Source organism: Hydra vulgaris, chromosome 13 (assembly GCF_038396675.1).
Source record: "Hydra vulgaris chromosome 13, alternate assembly HydraT2T_AEP".
Lineage (NCBI taxonomy): Eukaryota > Metazoa > Cnidaria > Hydrozoa > Anthoathecata > Hydridae > Hydra > Hydra vulgaris.
Window position 1 is genome coordinate 32,196,097 of NC_088932.1, and position 27,343 is coordinate 32,223,439.

General features: G+C 28.8%; 1 protein-coding gene across 2 annotated transcripts; it reads left to right on the plus strand.

The window, feature by feature from the left end:
- Positions 1 to 7,562: 7,562 nt before the first annotated feature.
- On the plus strand, positions 7,563 to 13,546 carry LOC136089286 (uncharacterized). 2 transcript variants are annotated; one of them, XM_065815194.1, is made up of 6 exons: positions 7,821 to 7,961; positions 11,419 to 11,645; positions 11,778 to 12,008; positions 12,178 to 12,410; positions 13,039 to 13,198; positions 13,314 to 13,546. In XM_065815194.1, exons 2-6 carry the CDS (start codon positions 11,420 to 11,422, stop codon positions 13,520 to 13,522), a joined length of 1,059 nt encoding a protein of 352 aa, XP_065671266.1. In that variant the 5' UTR covers positions 7,821 to 7,961; position 11,419; the 3' UTR covers positions 13,523 to 13,546. The 2 variants fall into 2 exon arrangements, with proteins under 2 accessions (XP_065671265.1, XP_065671266.1); XM_065815193.1 differs by lacking the exons at positions 11,778 to 12,008; positions 12,178 to 12,410; positions 13,039 to 13,198; positions 13,314 to 13,546 and having other exon boundaries at positions 7,563 to 7,961; positions 8,413 to 11,422.
- Positions 13,547 to 27,343: the final 13,797 nt, after the last annotated feature.

Here is a 27,343-nt window from a genome sequence, read left to right on the forward strand (position 1 = left end):
CTATAAACATATCAAGCATTAAAATTACTTAGTTTCTAAGGCAGAGGGAAGTTTTGCACATTTATATTGATTATTAAAATCGTCACTAGTCAAGTTGACTTCATAAAGCTTTTTTGAAAACCAGTTAGAAATAAATTTTCGATCAAAACCAGATTAAAAAAATTAATTGGCATGCAAAACCAGATAAAACAGTTTTTAATTTTGTAATAAAAATAAGATCAAAAGAGCACGATTTTCAATTTTTTTTCTTCAACATTCTTTTAATAATATCTATTGCTTAGCTTTTAATTTTTTTAATTTTTTAAAAACATTTTTTGCCACTATATCAGAATGAAAAAAAAGTGAACTATCTGGTTTTGCAAGTCCACTCCTCAAATAATCTTCATAAATTCCAAAGTTTCATCAGGTATTTACGTAATTAAACTAAATGTTTTATATTTTCTTAAAATTTGTTTAATTTTTTTTTTTTAAATTGTTTTATAATTATATAAATTTGTCTTATGCTTTCTTAAAATTTGTTTTATATTTTCTTAAAATTTGTTGTTTTTTTTCTTTAAATTATGTTTTATATTTTACTAAAATAATGTTTTAAATTTTCTTTAAATATGTATTATATTTTGCATAAACTCTGTAATACAATTTTTATCAATATCATATCAGCAACAACTTAAACATAAATACAATAAATACATAAATTCAAACAACAACTTTAACATAAATTCAAATAGGGTTATTCTAAGGTTAATCAGCTTATTTTGAGCTTATTATTGGGCATATAATATATTTTTAAACGCTACATACCTTTCAATAATTTTTAATGATTATTTTTTATCAGTTATATATTATTTATATATCATTTTTTTTAAATTGTGTTGTATTTTATACTTGAATTATTATAAAAGAGCTTTCTTATTTATTAAAGTTTCAAAACAATTATAAATTGGTGAAACCTTGATCTACGAATTAGTAGGAACAAATAAATTTACAACATAACTAAGAAAAAATAATGATTTACATTTAAAAATGTTTATTATTAATTAGATAATCGATGTTGTTAGAGAATTGCAATTCCGAATATGAAGCAAGTTATAAACATTTAAGGTTTAAAGATTTACCACAAATCTTGCGTGAATAAAAATTGCAAAAAAATAGTAAAAAAAAAAAAAGTAATTAATTTCTATCATCATCATTCTTTGTGTATAAAATTCTTGCATCTACAACAAATGCAACAAACTTTATTGTCTAAAACTTTCTCTAACACGGTAATTTTTTTTTCTAGTTCAAAAAACCATTTGAGCGTCTAACAAAGTTTGTAGAAGTGGACTGGGCTATTTCTAGCATTTGGTTTGAAATCAGTTATTGCTGATCTGATATGATTTTTTATTTGAATTTCACACGCGCAAAAAAAAAGAAAGTGTAGACTCAATGGCAAATGAACGAACCGTATTAAAACTGTTTGCAACCAAAGATTTTAGCAACAAATGAAAAGATATTATACAGTGTCTCAAAAAATTATCCGACCAAACACTTTTTTAAATATTTTTCCTAAAAAAAGTGCTGTATTTTCGTAAATTTAGACTTTTTTGGTTAACTCAAGATTAATAAAAATAAAAGAACATGTTTTTAAATAGATTTTCTTTATTTCAATGTAAAATATGAATCACAAAGTTTTCAGTCTTTAAATAAATGAACTTAGGTTGTTTTTTTATTGTCAAAAAAATATTCGACCAAACGCATTATTTGTTCCATAATAAATTATTATATAACAAAACAATTATTTTAATACTTTGTTGGGCCTCCCTTTGCTTGGATTACAGCTTCTAGACGTCTAGGCATTGATTCGACTAAAGATTTTGTTTCTTCTGATTGAATCTTTTCCCAGGCTTCTTCAATTGCCACTTTGAGGTTTTCTTTTTTGGAAAATGACCGATCTCCAATTTTTCGGTTTACAATTTCCCACAAATGTTCAATGGGATTAAGGTCCGGTGATTGTGCAGGCCATTCCAAGACCTCAACATTATTTTCAGCAAACCACTCCTTTGTTTTAGTGGCACAATGCTTGGGCTGCGTGAGAGGAACTGTCAAGTATGGTGGCGGTAACGTGATGGTATGGGGTTCAATGGCTTGGAAGGGTGTTGGAAAACTCCAATTTATTGATACTATAATGGATCAGGTGCAATACAGAAACATATTAAAGCAAAATTTGAAGTCATCTGCTCGAAAACTTCGGCTGGGATCTGATTTTACATTTCAGCAAGATAACGATCCCAAGCATTGTGCCACTAAAACAAAGGAGTGGTTTGCTGAAAATAATGTTGAGGTCTTGGAATGGCCTGCACAATCACCGGACCTTAATCCCATTGAACATTTGTGGGAAATTGTAGACCGAAAAATTGGAGATCGGTCATTTTCCAAAAAAGAAAACCTCAAAGTGGCAATTGAAGAAGCCTGGGAAAAGATTCAATCAGAAGAAACAAAATCTTTAGTTGAATCAATGCCTAGACGTCTAGAAGCTGTAATCCAAGCAAAGGGAGGCCCAACAAAGTATTAAAATAATTGTTTTGTTATATAATAATTTATTATGGAACAAATAATGCGTTTGGTCGAATATTTTTTTGACAATAAAAAAACGACCTAAGTTCATTTATTTAAAGACTGAAAACTTTGTGATTCATATTTTACAATGAAATAAAGAAAATCTATTTAAAAACATGTTCTTTTATTTTTATTAATCTTGAGTTAACCAAAAAAGTCTAAATTTACGAAAATACAGCACTTTTTTTAGGAAAAATATTTAAAAAAGTGTTTGGTCGGATAATTTTTTGAGACACTGTATTTACTATTAAAGAAAAAATTGGATACAACTGAAATTTATCGGAGCAATATTTTTGTTAGCAAATAAACTCTCTATTCCTATATTCAAATCTATGTAATTGCCAATACACTTGCTTAATACATCAATAGAAATTTGAGTTCTGGTTAGTGATCGGATATCTTTTGACGCGCCATTTTCCATGGGTTTTACCAAATAGGGAACAGGTATTTCCAATTGTACAAAGAACTGCAAATTATTGGAGAACCAAATTATTGGAGCACTAAATTCTTAGAGTACTAAATAGGATTATTACAGAGTAGGCCATTTAGTATTACTGTATATAGTAGTATAGACCATTTAATATTACTGTAATATAGTAACACTGACCAATTAATGAACAGGTCGCTATTGTTAAGAGAATAGACCACTATTGCAGCAAGACATTTTAAAATCATTTTGAATTGTTTCCCGTTAACAAAATATTCAAGACAAGGATGGCTTCTCTACAGGGTACAGTTCGAAAGCAGTCTTGGCAGCTGAAGTTGCTAAAAGTATGAGCATAATTTAATTTCAAAGTTATACTGTCGACACTCTACAGCTTGTGCTCAATAAAGCTTTAAAGAAATCTCAATGAAAATATTTAATTAGTATTACACGAGAAAAACTGCAAAAAAAGAAAGTTAAAGAAATACTCGACACTTGAAGAAAAATTCAAAGTGTATTGACAATTTCAGAGATCAAACTTAATTCCTATTTTAGATCAGGCTAATCGTTGGTTGAGCCAGTTTAATCTGATAAAAAAGCTCATCAAAGTTAGTAAGTAAAATAATATTTAAACCATATAACTTATTTTGTAAATATAAAAAGAGATTTTTTTGTTCTTTTTTTTTTAAAGTTTCAATGCAGTTCAATGTTGATTCTGCATAATGATTTTAAAAATTCAGTTCCGAGTGATTTTTTGAAATGCTTGTGACTTCTTTACTATAGAAACACCTGCTCCTGCAATTTTCTTTTTAAATAAATAAAGAAATACTTTTTCAAAAGATGTTTTATTTTTTCAGATTCAACCAAATTTTGAAAATCAAAGCAAACTAAAAGGAGTTTAAAGTTTAGCCAAACTATTGGGGCATCTAAAAAAAACTACGAGGTGTATTGCAGATGGTGCTCAATTTTATTTTCGCCTTCAGCGTGACAATATTAATGCAGGTTACAGAGTTATTTTTTTACTGGAACTTAATTAGGCGCAAATTTGATGGCAAAGACCATGAGTAAGCAAAAGATATTCAAAATGGAATGATATACTGGGATTTTGTTTTACAGGAATACTCACTCGTAGCGTTTTACGTAGATGTTTGACGTGGAAAAAAAAGGCAAAGTTTTTTAACTATTTCAATTTGTATATAATATCATATTATCACCACTTTATTTGTATAAATATATATCATATAAATGTATTTTATACAATTGGATAGGGACATTTTCATATTATAAATTATATAAATATTATGCATACTAGATGCCCGGACCCGTGAATACTGGTCTTGGTAACTTTATTCCACTAGTCTATTCCACCTTGAAGCATCTCCAGAATGCCGGAATAACCCGGGTTCCTGGGAGCCTAGGCGCCCGGCCCCCAAAAATTTAGATATCAGTGGGGCCCCCGATTTTTAACGTTTGTATTATTTTTTTATTATATATGACTTGACATTCTAAATTAATTTTATTAATTTCTAAGGAAATTAATTTTGATAATTTCTAATCAAATTAATTCCATTAATTTCTTATGTAATTAAAAATAAAAACTTTAAACTTTAAAAAAAAGCTTGAACTTGAACACGTTCGAACTGTATTGGAAAAAAGTTCGAACAATTTTTATCTTTTTTTAGTCACTTGAAAAAGTGAAATAAACGGATGCAAGTTAAATTTTATTTTATTTGAGAACAAATAATATCACTTAAATTAACAGTTGTTTGTTTTTTTATTTTTTATATTTATTGGTAAATATGTATTAAATACTTTATATATTTTTTGAAATATTAGTTTTTCACCTTTTTTTTTTTTACCACTAAAGAATTATAAATTAAGATTACAGTTATTTTTGCAATAATTGGACAATAATGTACAGAAAATATCTAAGCGGAAATTTAAAACGCAAACTGAAAAAAAATGTGACAGACAGCTAACAACATTAAAAAAAAAATCCCTAATTTGACTAATTTTTTCCGATCTCCTGATAAAGCATTAGTGGAGAATCAATGTTTGGGAGACTGGCTTATTTATTCACCATTCACAGGAAAAATATTTTGTTTCTTCTGCTTGCTTTTTCAAGATTCAGGCGACAATTTCAGTTTTGGATTCAACGACTGGGCACATGGACTGCGTTCTATACATAGACACGAACAAAGCACGCAGCATTCTGATGCAGTCCAGTGCTATTTTGGAAAAGTTACACTAAAAGGAAAAATTGATGTTCATTTAAAACAGCAGTTGGAGGATGAAAAGCGTTACTGGAGGGAAGTTCTGAGAAGAGTTGTTGAATGCTTAAAGTTTTTGTGCAGTCGAGATCTAGCTCTTAGAGGTGATTAAGAAGAAATAGGTGACTTCAGTAATGAAAATTTTCAATAATGAAAAAAAAAGTTCTAAATTCCATTAGCAGTGAAATTGCCAGTGCTAAATACTTTTCACTGATTGTTGACTCATCAACTGACACTTCACACTGTGACCAACTTGCAATAATCCTTCGATATGTGAGCGAGGAAGCTGTTGTGGAAGAAAGATTTATTGGGTTTGAATCTTTATTCGGACATAGCGGAAAGGCTATGGCAGATGCTGTCAAGAAAACATTAGATAAGCTTGGCTTAAATATTAAAGATGCTTGTGGTCAGTCATACGACAATGCATCTAACATGTCAGGAAAATACAAAGGCCTGCAAGCACAACTGAAAAATGAGTAACCCAAACATTGAATTTATTGCATGTGCAGAACATTCTCTAAATTTAGTTGGCGTAAATGCTGTTAACAGCTGTGAGGCTGCATCCGATTTCTTTGGGTTTCTCCAGTCGCTGTATAACTTTTGTGCTTCTTCAACTCACAAATGGCAGATAGTTTGTTCAGGTCTTGTAGGTGGTGCTGGAAAGTACAGGAAAGTTACCATTAAAAGCCTGAGTGGGACAAGGTGGTCATCAAGAGCCATTTCTACTAAAGTTTTACATTCAAATTACAATCATATCCTTAAGACATTAGAATCAATTATTCTGGATAAAGATGAAAAACGTCAGACACAAAACGAAACCACTGCACTTTTAAAAAAAATGAAAACTTTGTTGCTTTTATGACGGAGCTATGGCACAGAATAATGTTACAATTTGATGCTACTAGTATGAAACTTCAGGACAAAACTGCAAATCTGGATCTTGGTGTTCGATTGCTTAAATCTCTTTTGGAATATGTGACGTCAGTTCGTGATAATTTTCTCGACATTCAAGAAAGCGCTAAAAGGTTCTCAAGCATTATTCCTAATAAGTACAACCATGAAAATAAAAGAAAGAAGACGCGCAAATTAGGGTTTGGTGAAAATAGCAAGAATGAAGCGGTTCTTAGTGGCAATGAAAAATTTAAAATCAAGTATTTTTTTCCAATCATAGACAAGTTGAAAATGTGCTTAAAAAAAGGCTTTTTGCTTACGAGTCTGCTGAGAGAAAGTTTGGTTTTCTAACTAGTTTTCAGATTATGACCATTCCTGTCATTGTTGCTGCTGCCAAATCCTTGTGTACGATTTATCCTCCAGACTTAGATACGCAATTCCCTGATGAAATTATTCAGTTTTCCAAGTTCATGGCAAATGAGAAAAATATATCAGCGCTTGAATGTTTACAAACAATTCGTAGGAATAAATTAGAATCGGTTTTTCCCAATGTTGACATCGCTATCAGATTTTTCTTATTCTTCCCATTACTAATTGTAGTGCAAAGAGAGCATTTTCAAAAATGGCAATAGTTAAGAATGATCTCCGTTCCTCAATACTAAATGATCGTTTAAGTGCTCTTTGTTTAATGACAATTGAAAAAACACTGTTAAAAAATATAAATTTTCAAGATGTTATAATTGATTTTGCAAATGTGAAAGCAAGAAAAGTTTCTATTTAAATAAAAAAGTAATTATATATATTTTGCATTCATTTTTAAATACACTTTTTTAGGAATGGGGCCCCAAATATTTTTTGACTCTCAGCCTCAAGGCTCTTTAATCTGGCCTTGACCATCTCTATACTTATTCTTTATATGGTCGTTTTAAACCAATATGTTTTAGTAAATGGTAAAAATATAAAAATTTTCAAAACCTTTGTTTTTAGTTACAATTAATGTTCAATTCTTTATAACTTCTCATTGTAAAGTTGTAAGCATTTATAAGAAAAACGGGGTTGGGCTCATTAATTTTTTACCTTATTAAGCTACCTTATAACCTTATTAAGCTAGTGAAAAATAAAACCGCTTCCCACATGGGTGTGGGATTGATGGGATATACGTCCCAAGTAGCAAACAATATTGGCGCGATATTGGCGCGATATTGGGTATCTTGGCCAATCTTGGCCAAGATATACAATATTGCGCCAATATTGGCAAACAATATTGCGCCAATATTGGCATATCAATATTGGCCAATATTAGCATACCAATATTACGCCAATATTGTTTTACTAATATTGGAATGCCAATATTGGCGCAATATTGGCATGCCAATATTGGCTAATATTGCTACGCGAATATTGGTGCAATATTGTTTGCCAATATTGGCCCAATATTGTTTCGTTATTATTATTCCAATATTGGCCAATATTGCCAATTTACATATTGGTACGCATGCGTAACATTATCTGATATTCATAAAGTCCTTTGGTTTTGTCCCTTCATGTCCACAGTACTCTTAATTAAACATTTACAGATTGAATCACGAGAAGAAGTGGTTGTAACTTATTTTGAAACAGATTGTATCACGAGAAGAAGTGGTAAAAGTAAAGAAATCCTTTTAGTTGAAAATTTACGGATTGTATCACGAGAAGACGTGGTTGTAATCAATTTAAAACGGATTGCATCACGAGAAGAAGTGGATAAATATTGCTATAATATAAGTATCAAAATTGAAATAGTAAGTTTACTTTTATATGAAAATACTTTGAGTTGGTTACATTTGTAAGATATAGTTTTTGCATTCTATTTACTGTTAAAGATATTCAATTAAGTAATAAATACGTCATATAATTTAGTAAATTATTTACACATTACTAAGTTCTTAAATTAATAAATTTTAAATAAAGTATTATTAAATTTAGATTTAGGTTAATCTACTCTTCATTTCTAATCTAATTTCTTTATTTGCTAACTATTATAAGGTTTTCAATTTATGTATAACCAATTACAATTTTGTAATACTGCCTATATTTGTTTTTTTGGTATAATATATTGAATATATATATATATATATATATATATATATATATATATATATATATATATATATATATATATATATATATATATATATATACATTATTTTATTTTACTTTTTTTTAATGCTATAGTGTCATGCAATTTTATAGGTAATGAAAAAATCAATAAGTTCAACTCGATCTGCTAAATCACATTATATTAAAAGAGTAGTTAAGCAACATTTAAGTGAAATTCACTCAGCAAGTAATGCTGATAATAGGAATGAATTACTTAACTGTGACTTTGAAAAAGCAAAAAACTTTAGTGATGAATCTATTAATCATAATATGTTATCTCAAAACTCTTATAACAATTGTATGGTTGAAGATACATTAAAATCCTTAAATGTTGAGTTTGGTGACATATCACATTTTGATGAAAACCAATCCTCAAATTTGACTATCAAAGCCGATGATGACTGTAATGTAACTGATGATGAGCAAGGCTATTATCCTTCTTGTTCCAGTGACAATGAAGAGGCTGAGGATGAGGTTACTTTGAAAGAACTGCTTGTTTGCTGGTCAGTCAAACACAACGTAACACATAGTGCTCTATCAGACTTACTAAAGATCTTGTCAAAACAACATCCAGATTTGCCCAAAGATAGTAGAACGTTATTAAAAACAAAAAGCAGTTCTGACATTATTATCATGCAAGACATGTATGGGCAAAAAGCAGAGTTTGTTTATTTTGGTTTGAAACATCAGTTAACTAATTTACTAGTGTTTAACGGCATTAAAAGCTGCAAAGTCAATTTATTGTTTAGCATTGATGGATTGCCTTTGTATAAGAGCTCGGGAAAACAGTTTTGGCCAATACTTTGCAGTGTTACACTTGGCGACAATATTTATAAACCGTTTGTAGTTAGCATATTTTGTGGCAACAGCAAACCAAAAAGTTCAGCTATTTTTCTAGCTAGTTTTGTAGCTGAATTCAATGTTTTGAAGGAACAAGGTTTATTTATAGGTGAAAATCACTTTACCGTGCATGCTAAAGGCTTTGTGTGTGATGCACCGGCACGTGCTTTTGTTAAATGTATTAAAGGACATAATGGGTTTTATGGTTGTGAGCGATGCATTCAAAAGGGAACTAGGGTAGATAATAGAACTGTATTTCCTGATATAAATGCATTGAAGAGAACAGATGCTTCATTTGCTTTATTCCAACAAGTTCAGCATCACAAACCAGATGCAGTATCCCCATTGTTAGAGCTTAATATTGGTCACATCTCTCAATTCCCACTAGAATATATGCATCTAGTTTGTCTTGGTGCCACACGAAGATTACTTCTGCATTGGATTCGTGGAAAACGTGCTGTAAAAATAAGCACGCTAATTGCAGATATAATTTCAAATGGCTTGAAAAATTTTGCAGCTAATGTTACTGTTGAATTTGCACGTAAGCCAAGATCACTAAAGGACATTGATCGATGGAAAGCCACAGAGTTTCGGTTATTTTTGTGCTACCTTGGGCCTCTTGTATTACGAAGCCATCTTACCAATAATCTGTACCAGCATTTTATGTTATTGCATGTTGCAATTAGTATTTTAGCTAATCCAAATATGTGTTGGACGCATGTTGATTATGCAGAAAAGTTGTTAAACATATTTGTCATGCAAATGCCAGAATTATATGGCAGCAGTTCCATAACCTATACAATGCATAGCCTTTGTCACATTTGTGATGACGTAAGACAGTATGGTTCACTTGATGAGTACAGTGCATTTCCTTTTGAAAATGCTTTAGGCATTATGAAACAATTGTTAAGAAGTGGTCACATGCCACTGCAGCAGTTGTGTCGACGTTTGTCAGAAAGAGTTGATAGCAACACATATGTTAGTCGCAACATGAACCTGATAGCAAGTTTGAAAAGGATACACAGCAACGGCCCTACGTTAGGATACTATGGAAAGCAATATCTAAAGGTTGAATATGCTGGTTTCTCATATTTTTCTGCAAATTCCAACAACTGTGCTTTACTTGATAATGGAAAAGTTGTCCTTATTGAAAATGTTATTGATGCTGACGATGTTATGATAATTACACGTGTTTTTGGACTAAAAGAAAATTTCTACACCTATCCTTGTGAATCTTCTTTGCTCAATGTTTTTAGAGTTAGTCAACTATCTGATCAATTTTTTGCTTTTCCAATAACTTCTATACTGAAAAAATGCCTATTATTACCTAGAGAAAATTATTTTGTTAGTTTTGCTTTACTTCATTGGGGCCACTAGACGTACTTGAAATGTTAGGACGCTATTCTAATGTTATATATTTCATTATTTTATAGAAAGAGATAATAATTTATTCACTAAAGTAGATTTTGCTTTCAGATTGAGTTTAAGTTTACAGTAGTTTTTTTTATCTTAAAAAGCAAATTTATACAATTCACTGTACATTTACTGCAATATGCAAGTTAACAAACTCTTTTTTTTTATTTAAAAATGAATATGAAATTAAATAGTACCGATTAATTTTTATTTTTTTTAGTGTTGCATCTCAGCGTAGTTAAGGAGAGATCCTAACGAATAGCGTTTCTTAAACTCTTAATGTTATATATTTTTTAAAAGTAGATAGGCTTTTCATATATAATTTATTATTTTTTGTAAATCTTTTTTCAATCCAAGAATCAAACAAAATAAAATCACTGAAATATATAACACGGAAGGGCAGCATAAAACAGTTCAAACAAATGTTTTAAATATTTTCAATCTGAAAATGTCTCTTTTATTGAAGAGTATATAGTCTCCTTGTTTCCAGCATTAAAATATTTGATAAATCACCTCATGATTTACCTTTCCATATACCGTGAAAACATTTAAAACTCTTGCCCCATTGTAATTAGCTAAAACTTGAAACTCGTAGAAATTAAAATCACCAAACATTTTAAAACAAAATAAAACTGAGTTTCATGATTAAAAAAAATGAACCAATAAGAATGCACCCAAAAAAGATAGAACCTAAACAGTTTTATTTTTTTCGGCTCTTTCCTTAATTACGCTGATCACACAAGTGTGGAACCACTAAACTTAAAAAATTACTTATTTAATTATATTACTTTTTGAATTTTTTGAATTTTTTTTATTTATATACACATATTGTACGGTTAAATTAAGGATGGCAACCAAGTTTAAAAAATTTGCTGTTGCTGAATTTCTTGATGAAAAAAAAAAAGGTATGTGTGCCATGGACGTTATCTGTTCGTCATGGCTGATCAGTGAAAGTTTGGTGTGTTGGCCAAATCACTTACGATCATCTCGCCTTTCAGCTGCAATTCGGGAAGCCACACTTACTCCTGAAAGTAACTGGAAACATCTGAAAATAAGAATTCTTTATTATTCTGGTAATTGTCGTTGTTTACTATGTCATTTTTGCTTGTTTTAGTGTTTAGTCTTGCTTTGTCTTTTAGGTTACATTTGTGCAAGATGCTAATGATGTGAACAGCTATATTCATCTTTACTTTATATATTTTTAGACAGTTATGAAACTGCTTTAGAACAGATGGAAACATTAGAATTTACATCAAGTGCTGAAACGGCCGTTGAAAGTGACGACGAATATCCCGTGCCTCCAGCTAAAAAGTTAGCAAGTTGTAATGCTGTTCAATATATTGAACCATCTATATCGAACCATTATCAACCAATATCTCCCTCTCCTGACCAGAGCTTGGCTACTGTTGTGGCTGCTTTAGGCACCCGATTTGCTGGTAAAGAATTACATAGTTGGGTTATTTATTTGAATGTTTAATTGAATGTACTGTTTATACCTTTTTTTTTCCTTTTTTTTTCGTGTGTTCTTAGATCTAATCTATTTGCTTTTTATTTAAGTCATAATCAATCATTCTTATTTATGTCATTTTACATATTTTATTGCAGCGTTTGAGAAGAAAAGTTTAGATCTGCTTGTGGGCATTCAATATGATTTGAAAAAAATAAACACTCGTCTAATCAATTTAGAAAAAGGTTTAGTGTTGCCTCCTACAGTTTGCAATCATAGCATAGCAGGACCATCCCCATCAATGCAATGGAATTATTTGCCGGTTAGAGAGGAAAAAGATCTTCTAGACCTGGATGAAAAATTAAGGAATAAAGACACCTATGAATCTTTGGTATGTATCAAAGAATTCAATAGTTTTTAGAAACAGTTCCATGTGCATTTAAAATTACCTTACATTTATATATACGATACATTTATTTTAGATATGGAATAAAATGCTTTATATAAAGTATACTTACTAAATTGTGTTGTGATTTTTAACTTTTATGCACAATTAGCTCATTTAGTAGAGCAATGAGTCTACTAATCTTAGAGTCATATGGAGCCCCACTTTAGCAACTTTAGGGCCCGCTTTTGTGTGTAGCAAAGACAACCAATGCTGGTGAATGAAAAATCTGTTAATATTGTATAACTGTGGGTAAGGGTATGAGAAGCTCATAAACCTGAAAGGAATTTTGTACGGTTTTTTTCCTAGTGTTATTATCACTTAATAAAACATTTATGAAAATTTGCCATCTTGATCTGCAAATCAGGTTGACCTCATGGGTCTATTAGTAACAAATTGCTTTTTTTCTTCTATATCATATTTAAATATCACATTATATATAATCATATTGTCACATTTGGAAACCTGTATGAAACACACACATTTATGTAACCATTCATCTTTTTCAAAATCAATTACATTTATTTTTTATTTTTTCTTAAATATTATGTGGTTTTTTTTTTTATTATTTAAGATGAACTTCCTTGCATCGGTTGGAGGAGACGATTATAAGCAACTCACTACGGCTATCTTAAAACAGCTAATGGCCAAAGAAGTATGTTTGCTATATTCATTGTATGGCAGAAAACAAAAGAAATCATTTTCGGCACTTACGTCATGCAAGGTGGTTATAGGTAATTTAAATAATTATTTATCCTCTTATTCCTTTAATTTACAAATTTAATAATATGTAAAATTACATTTTATTTATGTTTTATTTACCATTATTAAATTTAAATTTGTTTACAGCTGCCATAAAAAAAAAGTTTGAAAATGCTAATGACAAAAACATTAAAGAAAGAATTGGTAGCTTTCTGGCCACGGCCATTGATAGAGACGGTGGAAGAAAGAATAGAACCACAACTGAGCCACGTCCACTATTGAGCGATGAAAATGATTTTCGACAAGATATTGAAGTTCAATGTCCACTATTTGATAGTGAGACTATAATGCAATAGTGTGTATATATATATGTATGTATATATATATATATATATATATATATATATATATATATATATATATATATATATATATATATATATATATATATATATATATATATATATATATATATATATATATATATATATATATATAAAGAAAAGTGTTTTTAAATAGCGTTGATTGTTATATTTTGTTATATTTTGATTTTCTTTCTTTTTTTCATTTGTATCAGTTGGATATAACCATTAATAAATTTATTATTAGATTTTAAAAATCTTGTTTTTTAGAAGGGTTCCTATATTGTTGCCTCCTTGACATTAACTCAAGTTTACAATCTAATAGTATTCGTTATTCTTTTGGGCTAAACAATTAATTGCTTAACCCAAAAGAATAACGCAAATTGGTACTATAGTACAGTATTTTAATAAAATACAATATTGTATTTTATTAAAATATACATATAAAATAAAAATTTATAACAGACAATACAATAGTTTACAATATTGGCATAATATTGTAAACTATATTACGCCAATATTGGTCAGTATTAAATCCCCAATATTGGCGTAATATTATTTACAATATTGTGCCAATATTGTAAACTATATCGCGCCAATATTGCAATGTCAACATTTTGCCAATATTGGCCAATATTGATTTAACAATATTGGCGCAATATTGTACCGCCAATATTGGCCAATATTGATTTAACAATATTGGCGCAATATTGTATCGCCAATATTGGCCAATATTGGCAAAATGTTGACATTACAATATTGGCGCGATATAGTTTACAATATTGCGCCAATATTGTAAACAATATCGCGCCAATATTGCGCCAATATTGTTTGCTACTTGGGGTGGGACGGATTTTCCCATGTGGTATCCGTATGGAAATTTGTCACTTCAAACTCATGTGGGTAATTTCAGATAGGTTACATGTGGGAACCATATGGCATTTACTTACATGGAAAATCCCACATGGGTTTCTTGTGGAATTTACATGGGAATTTATTTGATGGTTGGAAACTTAAAAAATCTTTAATTTTAAAATTGACATTGGATTGCGGCGAGGCACAGTGGAAAATAAAGGTCTGTTTTGGATCAAAAATCAATTACTTTTTTGTTATTAAAGATTAAGTGTTGAAATGTTGCATAAATGTAAAGTAATATATGACGCTTCTAAAGAAATATATTTTATAAAAAAAAATTTCAGTTTAAAATTTGTAAATAATAATCAAAAAATTCAAAATTTTCATTATTCATCTTATTTTTAAATAAACATGTTCTTTTTAGTTACATGTAGAAAATTTGAAAGTATTCGAAACAGCGAAAAATACATAAAATGCTTATTTAATTGGAAAATGTATTCATATTAAAAAATATATAGAAAAAACATTTGTACGAGCTTTTAGCTAAACTCAAAACTAAAAACAAACACGTACTTTTTGAACTTTTTAAAAATAATTTTCCTTTTTTTTTTGCGCGTCTTCTGAAAGTTGACCAATAGGCAGTACTATAAAATGTTTTATGATATTTTCTCCATGAAACAAAATTTTGTGTACTGAAGGCGGCATATAGTTCAAGGTATAATTACTCACATAAATGTGGGCAGTTTCTGTAGTATATGCACCAAAACTTTCAGCATTTATGAAGAGAGCATGTAGAATTATGTAAAGGCGCTTAATCAAATTTTTATTTACTCCAGTGATTTCAGAAGAGCAGCTTGCATTGTAAAAAAATTTCCTAGAAGTATTGCCATCATTGGTATAACCACTTACTTGTTTCGGTTTGTTGACGGTTAACCCTAGCTGCTCATGAAATTTTTCTTTACTTTTAGCTGACCATGTTTTGGAAAGACTTGTTGTAGAAAATATGTAGTATTTTTCCATACACCAAATCCGGCATGTAGTGAGGACGGACCGTATTAATACAAACTTACATTTTCAAGCCTAGCAGACACTTTAGTCAAATCGTTTATTTGTCGTGTAGCTTCACCTTTTTTACACGTAGACGCAGAAGGCGTATCTGTTAATACTTGAGCCACTTTTCCATCTATCATTGTTAAGAAAAGTTCATGTTTTACTAGTATTCCATTACAACATTTGTTAAATATAGATGGCCGTAAAGAGTATATTTAGATTTTAATTTCAACTACAACAACCTATAATAACAGCAGCTGGCCAGAATTTTAGACGCGAGAGCCGCATTTAAATAATGACGTATGCTGAAAAGCCGCAATAAACATGTTGCTATGCCAACTTCATCTTTAAAAAAAATAATTGGCGTATGTAAATTTAGATTTTTTATACATCAATATATTGATTTTTTAAATGGAAATTGTACTTTTATAAATAAACTTAGTGTGTACATAATTTATGTTTAGTATTTAGTTTTTTTTACAATAAATAAAGTAAAAGCTTTTCTTTAAATATAAACTCGGCTCCATAAAATCTGATTCCTTTTAATTCACACTAAAAAACCATTTGTAGAAAAAACTTAAAAAAGCATCTCTAGATCATAATTTTTTTTATAAATTAACACAATTACAACAACCATAAATTTCCTTATAAAAATAATTGTAAGCAAGATATAAAAATCTAAAGATAAAAAGGTTTCTTTTAGATAAAAAAATATTTTAATGTATTTGAATTAAACTTGCTTTTATTCAAATTAAACTTGCTTATAACCACTTAATAACATAAGTTACTAAAAAATGAAAAATATCAAATAAATAAACGACTACACAATAAAAAAAAATTCAATCAACTTCAATTAAGTTCAAACTACTTTTATTTTTACAATTGAAAAATATCTTTTTTTCATTCAGCAAAAAATTAGACATAACAGAGTGATTCTTTTTATAACATCAATTATTTTTTGTAAAAGACCATTAGAAAATTCTTCTTGTATAATAACTTGCATAATTTACTATAATTTTATTCGGCACTAAGATTTTCAACGCTACTGGTAAGTTTAAAAAAATCTGGTTTCAAGCTTGTAGTTGATATTCTAAGCAACTGTAACAAATGTTCACTAGTTAGATGGCACGATACTTTGATTTAACAAATTTCATAGACAAAAATAAAGATTCACATGTATATGTTGAACCAAAAATTGAAATAAGTTTTATACTAATTCTTTTTAGTTTAGGATACTTAACTTCAGGAACTATTTTCTAAAAATCCAATAAAGTAAGTGTTTTATGCAGCATTTGAAAATTTTGATCTTCTTGGAGATCTAGTAATTCCATTTCAAACCGAGATGTTTCTTCAAGTTTATTTTCTGGTATTGGAGAACAATCACTAATAATATCAATTAAAAAAGGATTTACTAAAAATGCTAATGATGATTTAAGAGCATATAAATCTTTAAATCTGTTTCGAAAGTCTTTAAACAAACTCTGTAGTTTTTCCCGGCATGATTCAACCTTATAATCATCATACTGAATCGCAGGATTAAGATTATTAATCATCTTCATTTGAGGAGAATGATTAAAAGTTTTCAAGGTAAGATCTTACTGATATAGAGCAATTTTTTTTGAATTTAAATATAATCTGAGCAAGATCAGATATATTTTTTTCTTTTCCCTGAAGCGACAAATTCAGATTTTGTAAATATTGCATTACATCAGTTAAAAATAAAAGATCTTGCAAAAAATTTACATCGTCAAAGATTTTAATCTTTGACGATGTGAATCAAAATTGGTTCTAATAGTTTTGCAAACCTATAAAGAACGTCACTACTTGACATTTCCTTTAAATCAATTCTACGAGTTGTCTTTTAGCTCTACTAAATCTAGCAACTCTTCTTTCACAAGTACATCTGATGTTACATATCTAACAAATACTGCCATTTGAGGCTTGTCTTGAATATCTGTTGATTCATTCAATGCTAAACTGAATTCTTCACAATTTTTAAGTCATTTAACAAATGCTGTTCAACTTCGACACAAATCTCAGATATTCTTCTTTCAGTTGTATATCGAGAAACAGAAATATTTGAAATTAACCTTTAAATTTTGCTATTATTAGGATCTAAAGCTGAGATCACATCAAAAAGATTTTGTTTTTAAAAACTCTGCGTCGATGTAAAGATGTTTACTTTTTGCAATGTTCGAAGCTATAATATTCATAGTGACGTTTAACATTACATGTCTCATTATGAGCAAGTTAAACACATAGCTTTATATTGCAAATTATATTGCAAAATAAACACATAGGTTTATTTTCTTTTTCAATAAATGCGTATTTTTCTGTCCAATGACCATGAAATGATCTGTTCTCATCTTCAATTTTTCTTTTCTTACTTTTATTGTAAAGTGCTTTATTGTCACCTTTTGCTATATCCATTTTTCAAACAATATGTCTTCCGGCTATGTATAATTCAAGTTTTATTATAAGTAAACGAATTAAACTTTTGAAAAGAGCCGCACGCGACTCGCGAGCCGCTATTTGGCCATCCCTGTTATAAACAGATATAGTCTGAAACCACGATAAAAAGCGGTTTTCTGTTTTCTGACTTTTTTATCTATAATTTTAGAAACCGCACGTATCCGCACCTGATTTTTAATAAAACAATTTTATAGACATCTAAGCTACAAATCAATTACAAAAATAAAGCGTGGGGAAGCGTGGGTGACTACTAAAAAAATTGGTAAACTTTAAGATTTTTTATTTTCTAGCTCATTTTGTAGTTTAATTAGTTATTAATAAACAAAACCATATAATTAAAGATATGAGTTTGTTCTAAAATCTACATAACATGATGCTTTCAAAAATGTATAACACTTTATACTTATTCGTAAAAAGTTTTATAGAAAATAACTTTTAAAGTGATGAAGCGAATGTAGGTATGTTACATGAAATTTTTAAATTCATCAAATTCTAGGTTGTTATATATCATTAAAAAGAGCTTCATTTCAATATTCTAAAAGAGAAAAAATTTTCAAAATTGAACCACCCTACAAAAAGTTATGACGTTTTAAGTACCGATTTTTTGATATTAGGATTTGTTGAAGAAACTGTGGTCAAAATAAAGTTTTTATTAACTAAAACTATTATAATCAATCTTAATCAATTCTTATCCAAAAGTTTACATCTTGGTATCAAAAGATTGATACAAGAGTTATCTACAAATTTATAAAGGTTTTTAGATTACGGGCGCATCTGGGGGAAGAGGGGGCACAAAATCACCATCCATACCGGCAATAAAGATTAACAATATTTATAAAAAAGTGTTTTTTTTTTTAATGAAAATGTAAATTTTTATATACAAGATGTTTTGTAATTAGCTATCAGACCACAGTCAAATATAGAAGTCTTATCATTGTCCTTGGGTGGATGTAAGGGTGATGGTTTCAAACACCCTTTTGTCAAAAATGACTCTTTTTTTTTATAAATATTTATATTCATAATTGAAAATAAATTTAGTATCAAATCAAAAATTATGTTTTACTACTTTACAACATCACTTGCAGCGCACCCTTTGTTTCAAGGGGTGTAGATGGGAAAGGAGGCGTGACATTGCCCTCCCCCCCTCTTTTACAACCTAAAAAAAATTATACTTTTAATAAGATTCCAAAAAATATTTAAATGTAATTGAAATAATAAACTTTAATATAAAAACATCTTTTACCAAAATTCAAAATACATCACATAATGCTTAGTGATAGTTATAGATGGTTCCCCCTCTGACCTGAAAAAAGTTTTAAAAACAAAAAATGTTTTATAATATTATTTTAATTAGTTTACATCTTGGCTTTTAGTTAATGATTAAGATATTAAATTCCATTAATGAAACTATATAATAATCACTGTTAACAATAGACACGACGTGAATGTAAGCGAGACCCGTCTATCAAAGAAGTTGCAAGTTCCACTACTCACTTTATATTTTTGTACTGTAATTTTTTTTGCAAGTTCCACTACTCGCTGTACATTTTTTTTGCAAGTTCCACTACTTGCTGCATACTATATATATATATATATATATATATATATATATATATATATATATATATATATATATATATATATATATATATATATATATATATATATATATATATATATATATATATATATATATATATATATATATATATATATATATATATATATATATATATATATATATATATATATATAAATGCAGATTTGAAAGTCAAAGAATTTCCTTATTTTCTTTATTAAAAAAGAAAAAAATAGGGGGGAGATGGGTTTCTGTAACTTTTTTCAGGCTCTTAAACTTTTAACTTTAGATATATTAGGGCCCTTAAGACTTAAGGGACTTACGAACTACATTGAGGAACAAAAACAGGATATTTACAGAAACTTTTCAATTTTTAATCTGGAGTACCACAGTGTTAATGGGAATAAAGCCTCTAGGTCCAGTTTTCAAAGTAATATGATCTAAAGTAATATATAAATAAAATAATATGATTTAAAATCCATATAGTTATACATATAACTCCTGATAGTTAACTATATGTGTAACTAGTTATACATATAATTTATTATATAAACTTATTTTTTAAGGTTATGCTTGAACAAATTAGTACCAATTAATTCAAATTCAAGTTTTAGTTAAAGTTCAAGTTAAATTTCATATTTGTTCATTGTTTTTTCACTATTTTATATTTATTTGTTCAAAATTGTTAATTAGTACTAATTCTTACTACAGTAAGAATGTTTGTCATTGTTGAACGTGATTTTATTAGTAACTTAATTTTAATTTCAACATATTTTGTCAACACCCTTTTTATTTTAAATGACGACAGCTTTACTTTTCTATTGATGTTAAATTTATTTCGTTTCAATAACTCAGATTGAATCTTAACTGAATTATTGTAAGCTTTGCAAGGTTTTGTTGTATATCAAAAGTTGTCGTAAATAAAGTAAAAATAATATATATATATATAAATGATGCCAGTAGGTAGAGGGGCAGTGTGAGCTTAAAAGTTTGACAATAATTAACAATGGGGAGGGGATGTTGAGACCAAAACAATGTCAATTAAAAAATTGAGTTAAAAAAAAAGTAAAATATTTAAATTTATGCTATCTATGAGCAGGTTTTAAAAGTATTTACACCAATAATGTGGTATAAAAACTTCTTGCTTTTGCTGCTTAAAACTGTAAAGGATCATTGGAAAAACAATTTAAATTCAGAAATAAGCTTGCTTATCTGAAAGAACAATTTTTTTTTTTTTTTACTTTATTTGAGTGCTTTTGAGAATAAATGTATAATTAAACCAGAAAAAAATTAATGGTGTATGCATTTTTAATATTATATTAAAAATTCTTATATACCATCATAATATGATAATAAAAGCTGACATCATTTTCGATGGGAGGTGGCAAAAAATTGACCAAGCTTGATAAAAGGGAATGGTGTTCAATAAACCGGGTCATCATCTGACATCATTATGCATAGATGACTCTATGATTTAGGTATAAAAAGTAATCAATGTGTCATATTTCTCTTTAGAAAGTGTAAGAAAAATCATTGTAATGCCGAGAACCTATTTATTGAGCAAGCTTTGACCACCTACTTTATAAATTCGAGAGACAGAGGTTGACGTGCGAAAAGAATTAATAACGATGCTCTAAATTGGTTTTAACTTTGTAGACTAACATTAATATAGTATTTAGAAATAATAAATGAAGCTTACATGATTTTTATAGTTTTATTTATTTTCATTAATTATCAGTTGTAAGACTCTATTTTATAAAATGAATTAAAGAACTATTTATTTATAGTATAATAATAATAATACATAAATACTAGTTTCCTAATGCTATTATCATCACAATGTTAATAGTACTTGTTTTAAAGTGAAATTTTGTAACAATTTTATTTTTTAATGTTAAAAATAAGAAAGGATATGAAGGCAATGATCAAAGAATATATTTACTTATAGAAATTTAGATGTTTTTTTATTAGTTTTAGAATATTATATTATGTGTGACGAAAAAGTAAAGATACTTTTGCATCCAGTATCAATTGCACCCAATGTCTACATCATTGTAAAGTAGGTTTTTACATTTTTTTTGTTTTTTTTGTTTTTTTGTTTAACGGCATATCCTAATTGATCATTTTTTTTCAGGATTCTCTTCATGGGTTCAAGCTCATTACCCATAACATGGGTTCAATTACCCATAATACATTAGTCATTGTAAGTAATAAATTAGGAAATAATTATTTGTGAAATAAAGACCAAATTGTAGTCATTAATTACTTAAACCTGGCTAATAATTAAAACTGCTCGACCAATAAGGTTCCTTATTAAAATTGCTCTCTCTCTCTCTCTCTCTCTCTCTCATTCACTCTCTCTCTTTTACTCTCTTTTAAGAAAATGTTTGAAGAAAGTTAGAAGATACTAAAAATCTTGGTATTGTGCAAACCGAAGCGATTTACTTAATTAATTCAATCGACTAAAGACGGCGTGTAAATCGCAAAAGAAAAAATAATACTATCAATATTTATTTTGAATGTACTTATTAATAGCATTTATTTTAAAGTAAATTCACTTTGCAACGCGTTTTTTAATTTTACAAAATTTCGTTATAATAGTTTGTGGTAAATCCCACATAGGTTATAGGTGGAAAACATCACACGTAAAAGATCAATAATGCTACACATTTTGAATCCCAAATGGGATAAAGTAGCAAATACCAGATTAAGTTTAGCCTCTCTGAAAGCTTCGATTAATTAATTTTAAATTACGTTTTAAGTAGTTTTTAAATTAAATGATTTTTAAAAATTATCATAGAAGCATTCGGACTTTCATTTATCTGGTATTGACTACTTATATACCATTTGGATTAAATATGTGGCATTTAAGATCTATAACATGTAGTATTTTCCACCTATATCCCATTTAGGATTTACCATATAAAACCCATGTGGGACAAAATAATAATCCCCATATGAGTTACATATGGTAAAAACCCACGCGTATAGAATTTACCATATGGAATCCATGTGGGAATTACCATATGAAACCCACATGGGTTACATATGGAAAAAATTCACGCGTATCCCATGCGCGCTTTTTCACTGGGTTATAAATGGTTCTTGCGTGCTTGCCTTTATATTAAGTAATTAAACGGATACATTTTTAGTAAAGTAAAGGACCTTTGTTTCAAAACTAAAAGAAAAAAAAGTTTCGAAGAGTTGACTTTTTTGGGACTTTTGGCCACGGAAAAAAAATTCTGGCCCACTATGCATCCAAAGCTTATTAGACCCTCACCCCGTAAATTAACTTTAAAGAAAATAAAAAAAAAGTTAGGTTGTCTCTTTAATGTGTATTTAAACGCGAAGACTTTACTAAATACCCGAACACATCAATAACCCGAACACATCAATATCTTTATATATGTTATGTATATAGTATTCACAAAACTTTAAAAATGTCTTGTTTTATGTTTTAAAAAAATAATAATGAAAGTGCAAGCATAATGATTTGAACTACCATAGTTGACATGGTAGCGTTCAGAAAACGTTTTTTAGTCATGCATAGGAAACGTTTATTTTTGGTATTTTTTCAGTCTAAATAAAACGGCGATGATCGGTTTATATGAACGTTCAGAAAACTTTTTTACACGTGCATTTGAAACCTTTTCTTTTAGGTGCTTTTTTTGTCAAAAGGAAATAATGATAACATGGTTTTAATAAACGATCAAAAAACAGTTTTTTAACGTGTATTGGATGCGTCTATTTTAGGAACTTTTTTCGCCTGAATGGTTTGACAGTATCAAAATACTTGCTTTCAACACATTATTTCTTTTTTACAACTCATTATAATTAGTAGTAAAAAAGTAAATAAGAAATAAATGCTTAATAATAAATGGTTTGAATAAATGGTCTCCTATTAGTCGATCAACATTTTTTTTCGGAAGTCTTTCCGTCGCCAGTGCAAAACCACAAAGAAAATAAGCCCAAACTAAGTTCATTCAAGTTAAGATTTAGATCTACTTGACGTTATTATAAATAATTTTAAAACATATTGTAATCAATTGTATACTGCATGCATTATAACATTAAAGGCAAGACAGAAATTACCATTAAACAACAAATTAACCACAATATTTATACATTTAAACTTTTTTTTAGCTGTCAAAAAAAAATTTGAAACCGAAATAAACTTGAACTTTTTTTGATATTATCTCACTAAAGTCTTGCTTATAATTGACGCTGGTGTATTGCCAGCAACCTGTTCCAGTCGAATCTAAAAATCAACAACAATAAAGCAGAATTAAAACAAACTAAAATAAAAAAGATGGTCAATAAAAAACCTTGCCTAAATTAGTGTAATGGAACAGTCACTCTTTTCAAAACATTGTCTTAAGAAATATTGACGACAGATCATAGTATTTTAACAAAACTAAACAAAAAATTAATACCATACATCACTTGTACTTACATAAACATTTAACATTTACCTATCTTGCCATTAGACAAGACTAATAATAAAGCTTTTATAATAAGATAAACATTTTTAACAAAATTTATTTTGAAATAAATAAAATTTATTGGTCAAAACATTGGGTATGCCAAAAAAAAAACTTTTGAAGCTTTTTGTTTCTGATCATTTAAGATATATTATAAAGTAATTGTTAAATAACTTATACTTTATTACCAGGTAAACATACACACTAGGGTACAATGAGATTCTTATGTTTTTGAAGAAAAATAAAATTTAAGCTTTCGGTAGATTTGCTATAGACCACTTTTTGATTAGAAAATGTCTTGATACCCAAATTTTCACATTTAGACATTATTAAAATTAAATTAAATCAAATTAGTATAAAATAAGCATAACCTGTTTTTATGTATTACACTCTCATAAAGAACGCAGCGCTGAATCGATTTTGAAATAGATTTTGACTTAGCTCTCTACCGTTTAAAATCATTATAAGATTGTAGTGGTTTTGTCTAGATCAAATCCCACTCGCAAAAATTTTATGGTATTAGTATTTTGCCGAACAATGAAATAGTGGACTGGAATGCTGCCTCTCCAAACTAAAACCCTCAGTTGATGTGTGTTTACTTCACTGTGCCTATCCCTAAATCAGTCGTTGTATGTATACTCTACTGCACCTATCCCTAAATCAGTATATATATGTACACTCACTATCTTTATCCCTAGTTAGTTTTTTTTTCAGCAAATTACTAAACTCGTCAATATCATTGCACATTATTATTAATAATAATATTAATAGTTGTAAGTGTTTGGTTTTATGTCACAGAAAAAGACGATGTAGAATTAGGCAAAGAATATCTAAAAAGTATTTCTCCTAGCTCTCTTCTCAATAAAAAATATGATCCAGTTAATGTTTACTTTACTTTAAAACAAAATAATAAAATAAAATTGTCGGTTGAAAGACTTCTAAAAGAAAATTTAGGCATCTATGCTTTCTTTGTTACAAGATTTTTAGATAAGAAGTCAAGAAAAAACACCATGTCAATAAAAAACTCAGCCATGGCTAGTATAAGGTGATTATATATATTATTGTTTTATTGAACAGCAAATACTTGGATGATGAGTTAATAAAAATGAATATAAACTAGTTTTATTTCATAGGTTTGTAATTTCAGCTACCGCAACTACAGCAATTGCTACAAGTTATCTACAAGATCTAATTGAAGCAGGGTTTCTCACCCCTGAATCCTCTTACCTTGCTTACGATCCTTCTAAGTTGATAAGAGCGAGGAAAAAAGCCATGGTGAATGCATAGAAAATGATAATTTAAAACTTCCAAATGCAGATAATATTGGTGTTTACTTTGATGGAAGGAAAGATTCAACAAGAGAAATGATAAATGATTCAAACGCACAGTTACATCCTATTATAATCAAAGAGCAACACATTACCGTGAATTTAGAACCTGGTGGTTGATATCTTGTTCATTTTACCCCGGATGTACCTATTCATCCGGATAAGCAAGCTAAAAAATTACTTGAAGGTATTTATTTTTTCTAAAACAACATAATCTTACTGAATCATGTTTAGTACTTGGAGCAGGTAGTACTTCAGTTAACACCGGCTGGAAAGGTGGTGCTATAACAGCGGCTCGAAAGGCGGTGCATCTTAAAAAGCTGTTAGGTCACTGGGCCATATGCAGGCTTTATTCAAATGAGTTATTTTTGCGTCACCTAATAAAAGAAATTGATGGAGCAACATCATTTAGTACTAGATTTGTAGGTCCTGTGGGAAAATTTCTTTCTAGTGTTAATAAAATGGAGTATAATCCTCAATTCAAGGTCCTTCCAGACAGAGAGAGCTTTGTCAACATTCTAGGAATAATACTAAAAAATATTTCAAAAGATCAAAAATAATCCTACCAGCTATGTAAAGCAGTTAGGATTGGTGTGCTACCACCTAATTTAAGAGAAATTCAATGTGATTCCTTAAGTAATGCCAAAAGGCTCATTAATGGTATGGAATAGTCTTTGTGTGGACAAGGAAACATGACTTAACTGAGCATAATTTGAAGAATCTAGAATTACTTGTTTAATTCTGTTTACAATTTTACTTCAAACTTTTTTTTGACATAAAAGTAAAAGACGATCTTGAAGATGCTCCCAACCACATTCTTTTTCAATTGAGAATTCTTTTAAATCAGCCTGATAGGGTAAAAGAAATTGCGACTCCATTCTACCAGTTGGGAGCGTGGTATGCAAACCATGAAAGTATTTTAATCTTTTTGTTATCCAGTAATAATGTAGAAGATCGCAACTTTGCAGTTGACCATACTTTGAAACAAAGGGGTAATGATATCTTTGGAGATATGCGAATTTGACCAAGAATAATACCAAAACTGAACTTTGCAGCAACGGCTCTTCAAGAGCTAGTTAATTAGAAAAAAGAAGTTCAAGAACCTGTTTTTTCTTGTTTGCTTACTAAAAATAAGTTGTTATTGCTAAGATTGACACCTTTAATAACTCCTTCTTTCAAAATTCATACCCAAAGTACTGAGCGTGCTGTAAAACAAGCGACAGTAGCATATATGTCGGTAGTTGGACCAGATGCAGAAGATGGTGGTATATTAGAGCTAGAGCTCAACATAGAAATAAATTTTATTAAATTTTATTATCAATAGACTTATTTATTATTTTTTTAATAGTGTTTTAATAGTGTTATCAAAATATCATTTGGGTAAGATAGGAATAAACAATCTTTTTTTTGTTGAAACCGCATCACTAACACCACTTCTTTTTAATTTCTAAAACAAAATAAGAAAGTCTGAAGAACTAGAAAGTCTAAAGAACTTTTTATTCATTAAAACTTTATAAAAAATAATTTAATGCCCCTCTTCGTTCCCTTGAAAAGTGCAAAATCTGCATTGCATTTAGGATCTATCCAAAATAATAACTATTAAACAAGTATCAAACAAACTTGCAATTGTCTGCAAATATTATTTGCATTTAATTTTTGTAAAATACAATGAAGGGCATATTTTTTTTAAATGAAATTTTATTTTTTTTTCAATTTCTATAAGTGCAAATTTGGGTATCAAAACTTCGTCAGATCAAAAAAAATATTTTACATAAGATTACATCTTTTCCTAAGCTTTAAGAATGAACAGAAATTCTCGCTGTATCCTAATATACTATATATATATACTAGGTCACTAAAGTGGTTATATCTTTGGTAGAAACAACACTCTTTAAATTAATTCTCAAGAAATAAACGTTAAAGAATTTTGAATTTAAAAAATATCAAATTATTCAAATCTTTTTGTCAGTAAAAATCGCAACCAAATTTTCCTCCTCATAATTGATTAAAAAACAATAATATTTTACTTTTATTAATAACTGTATAATTT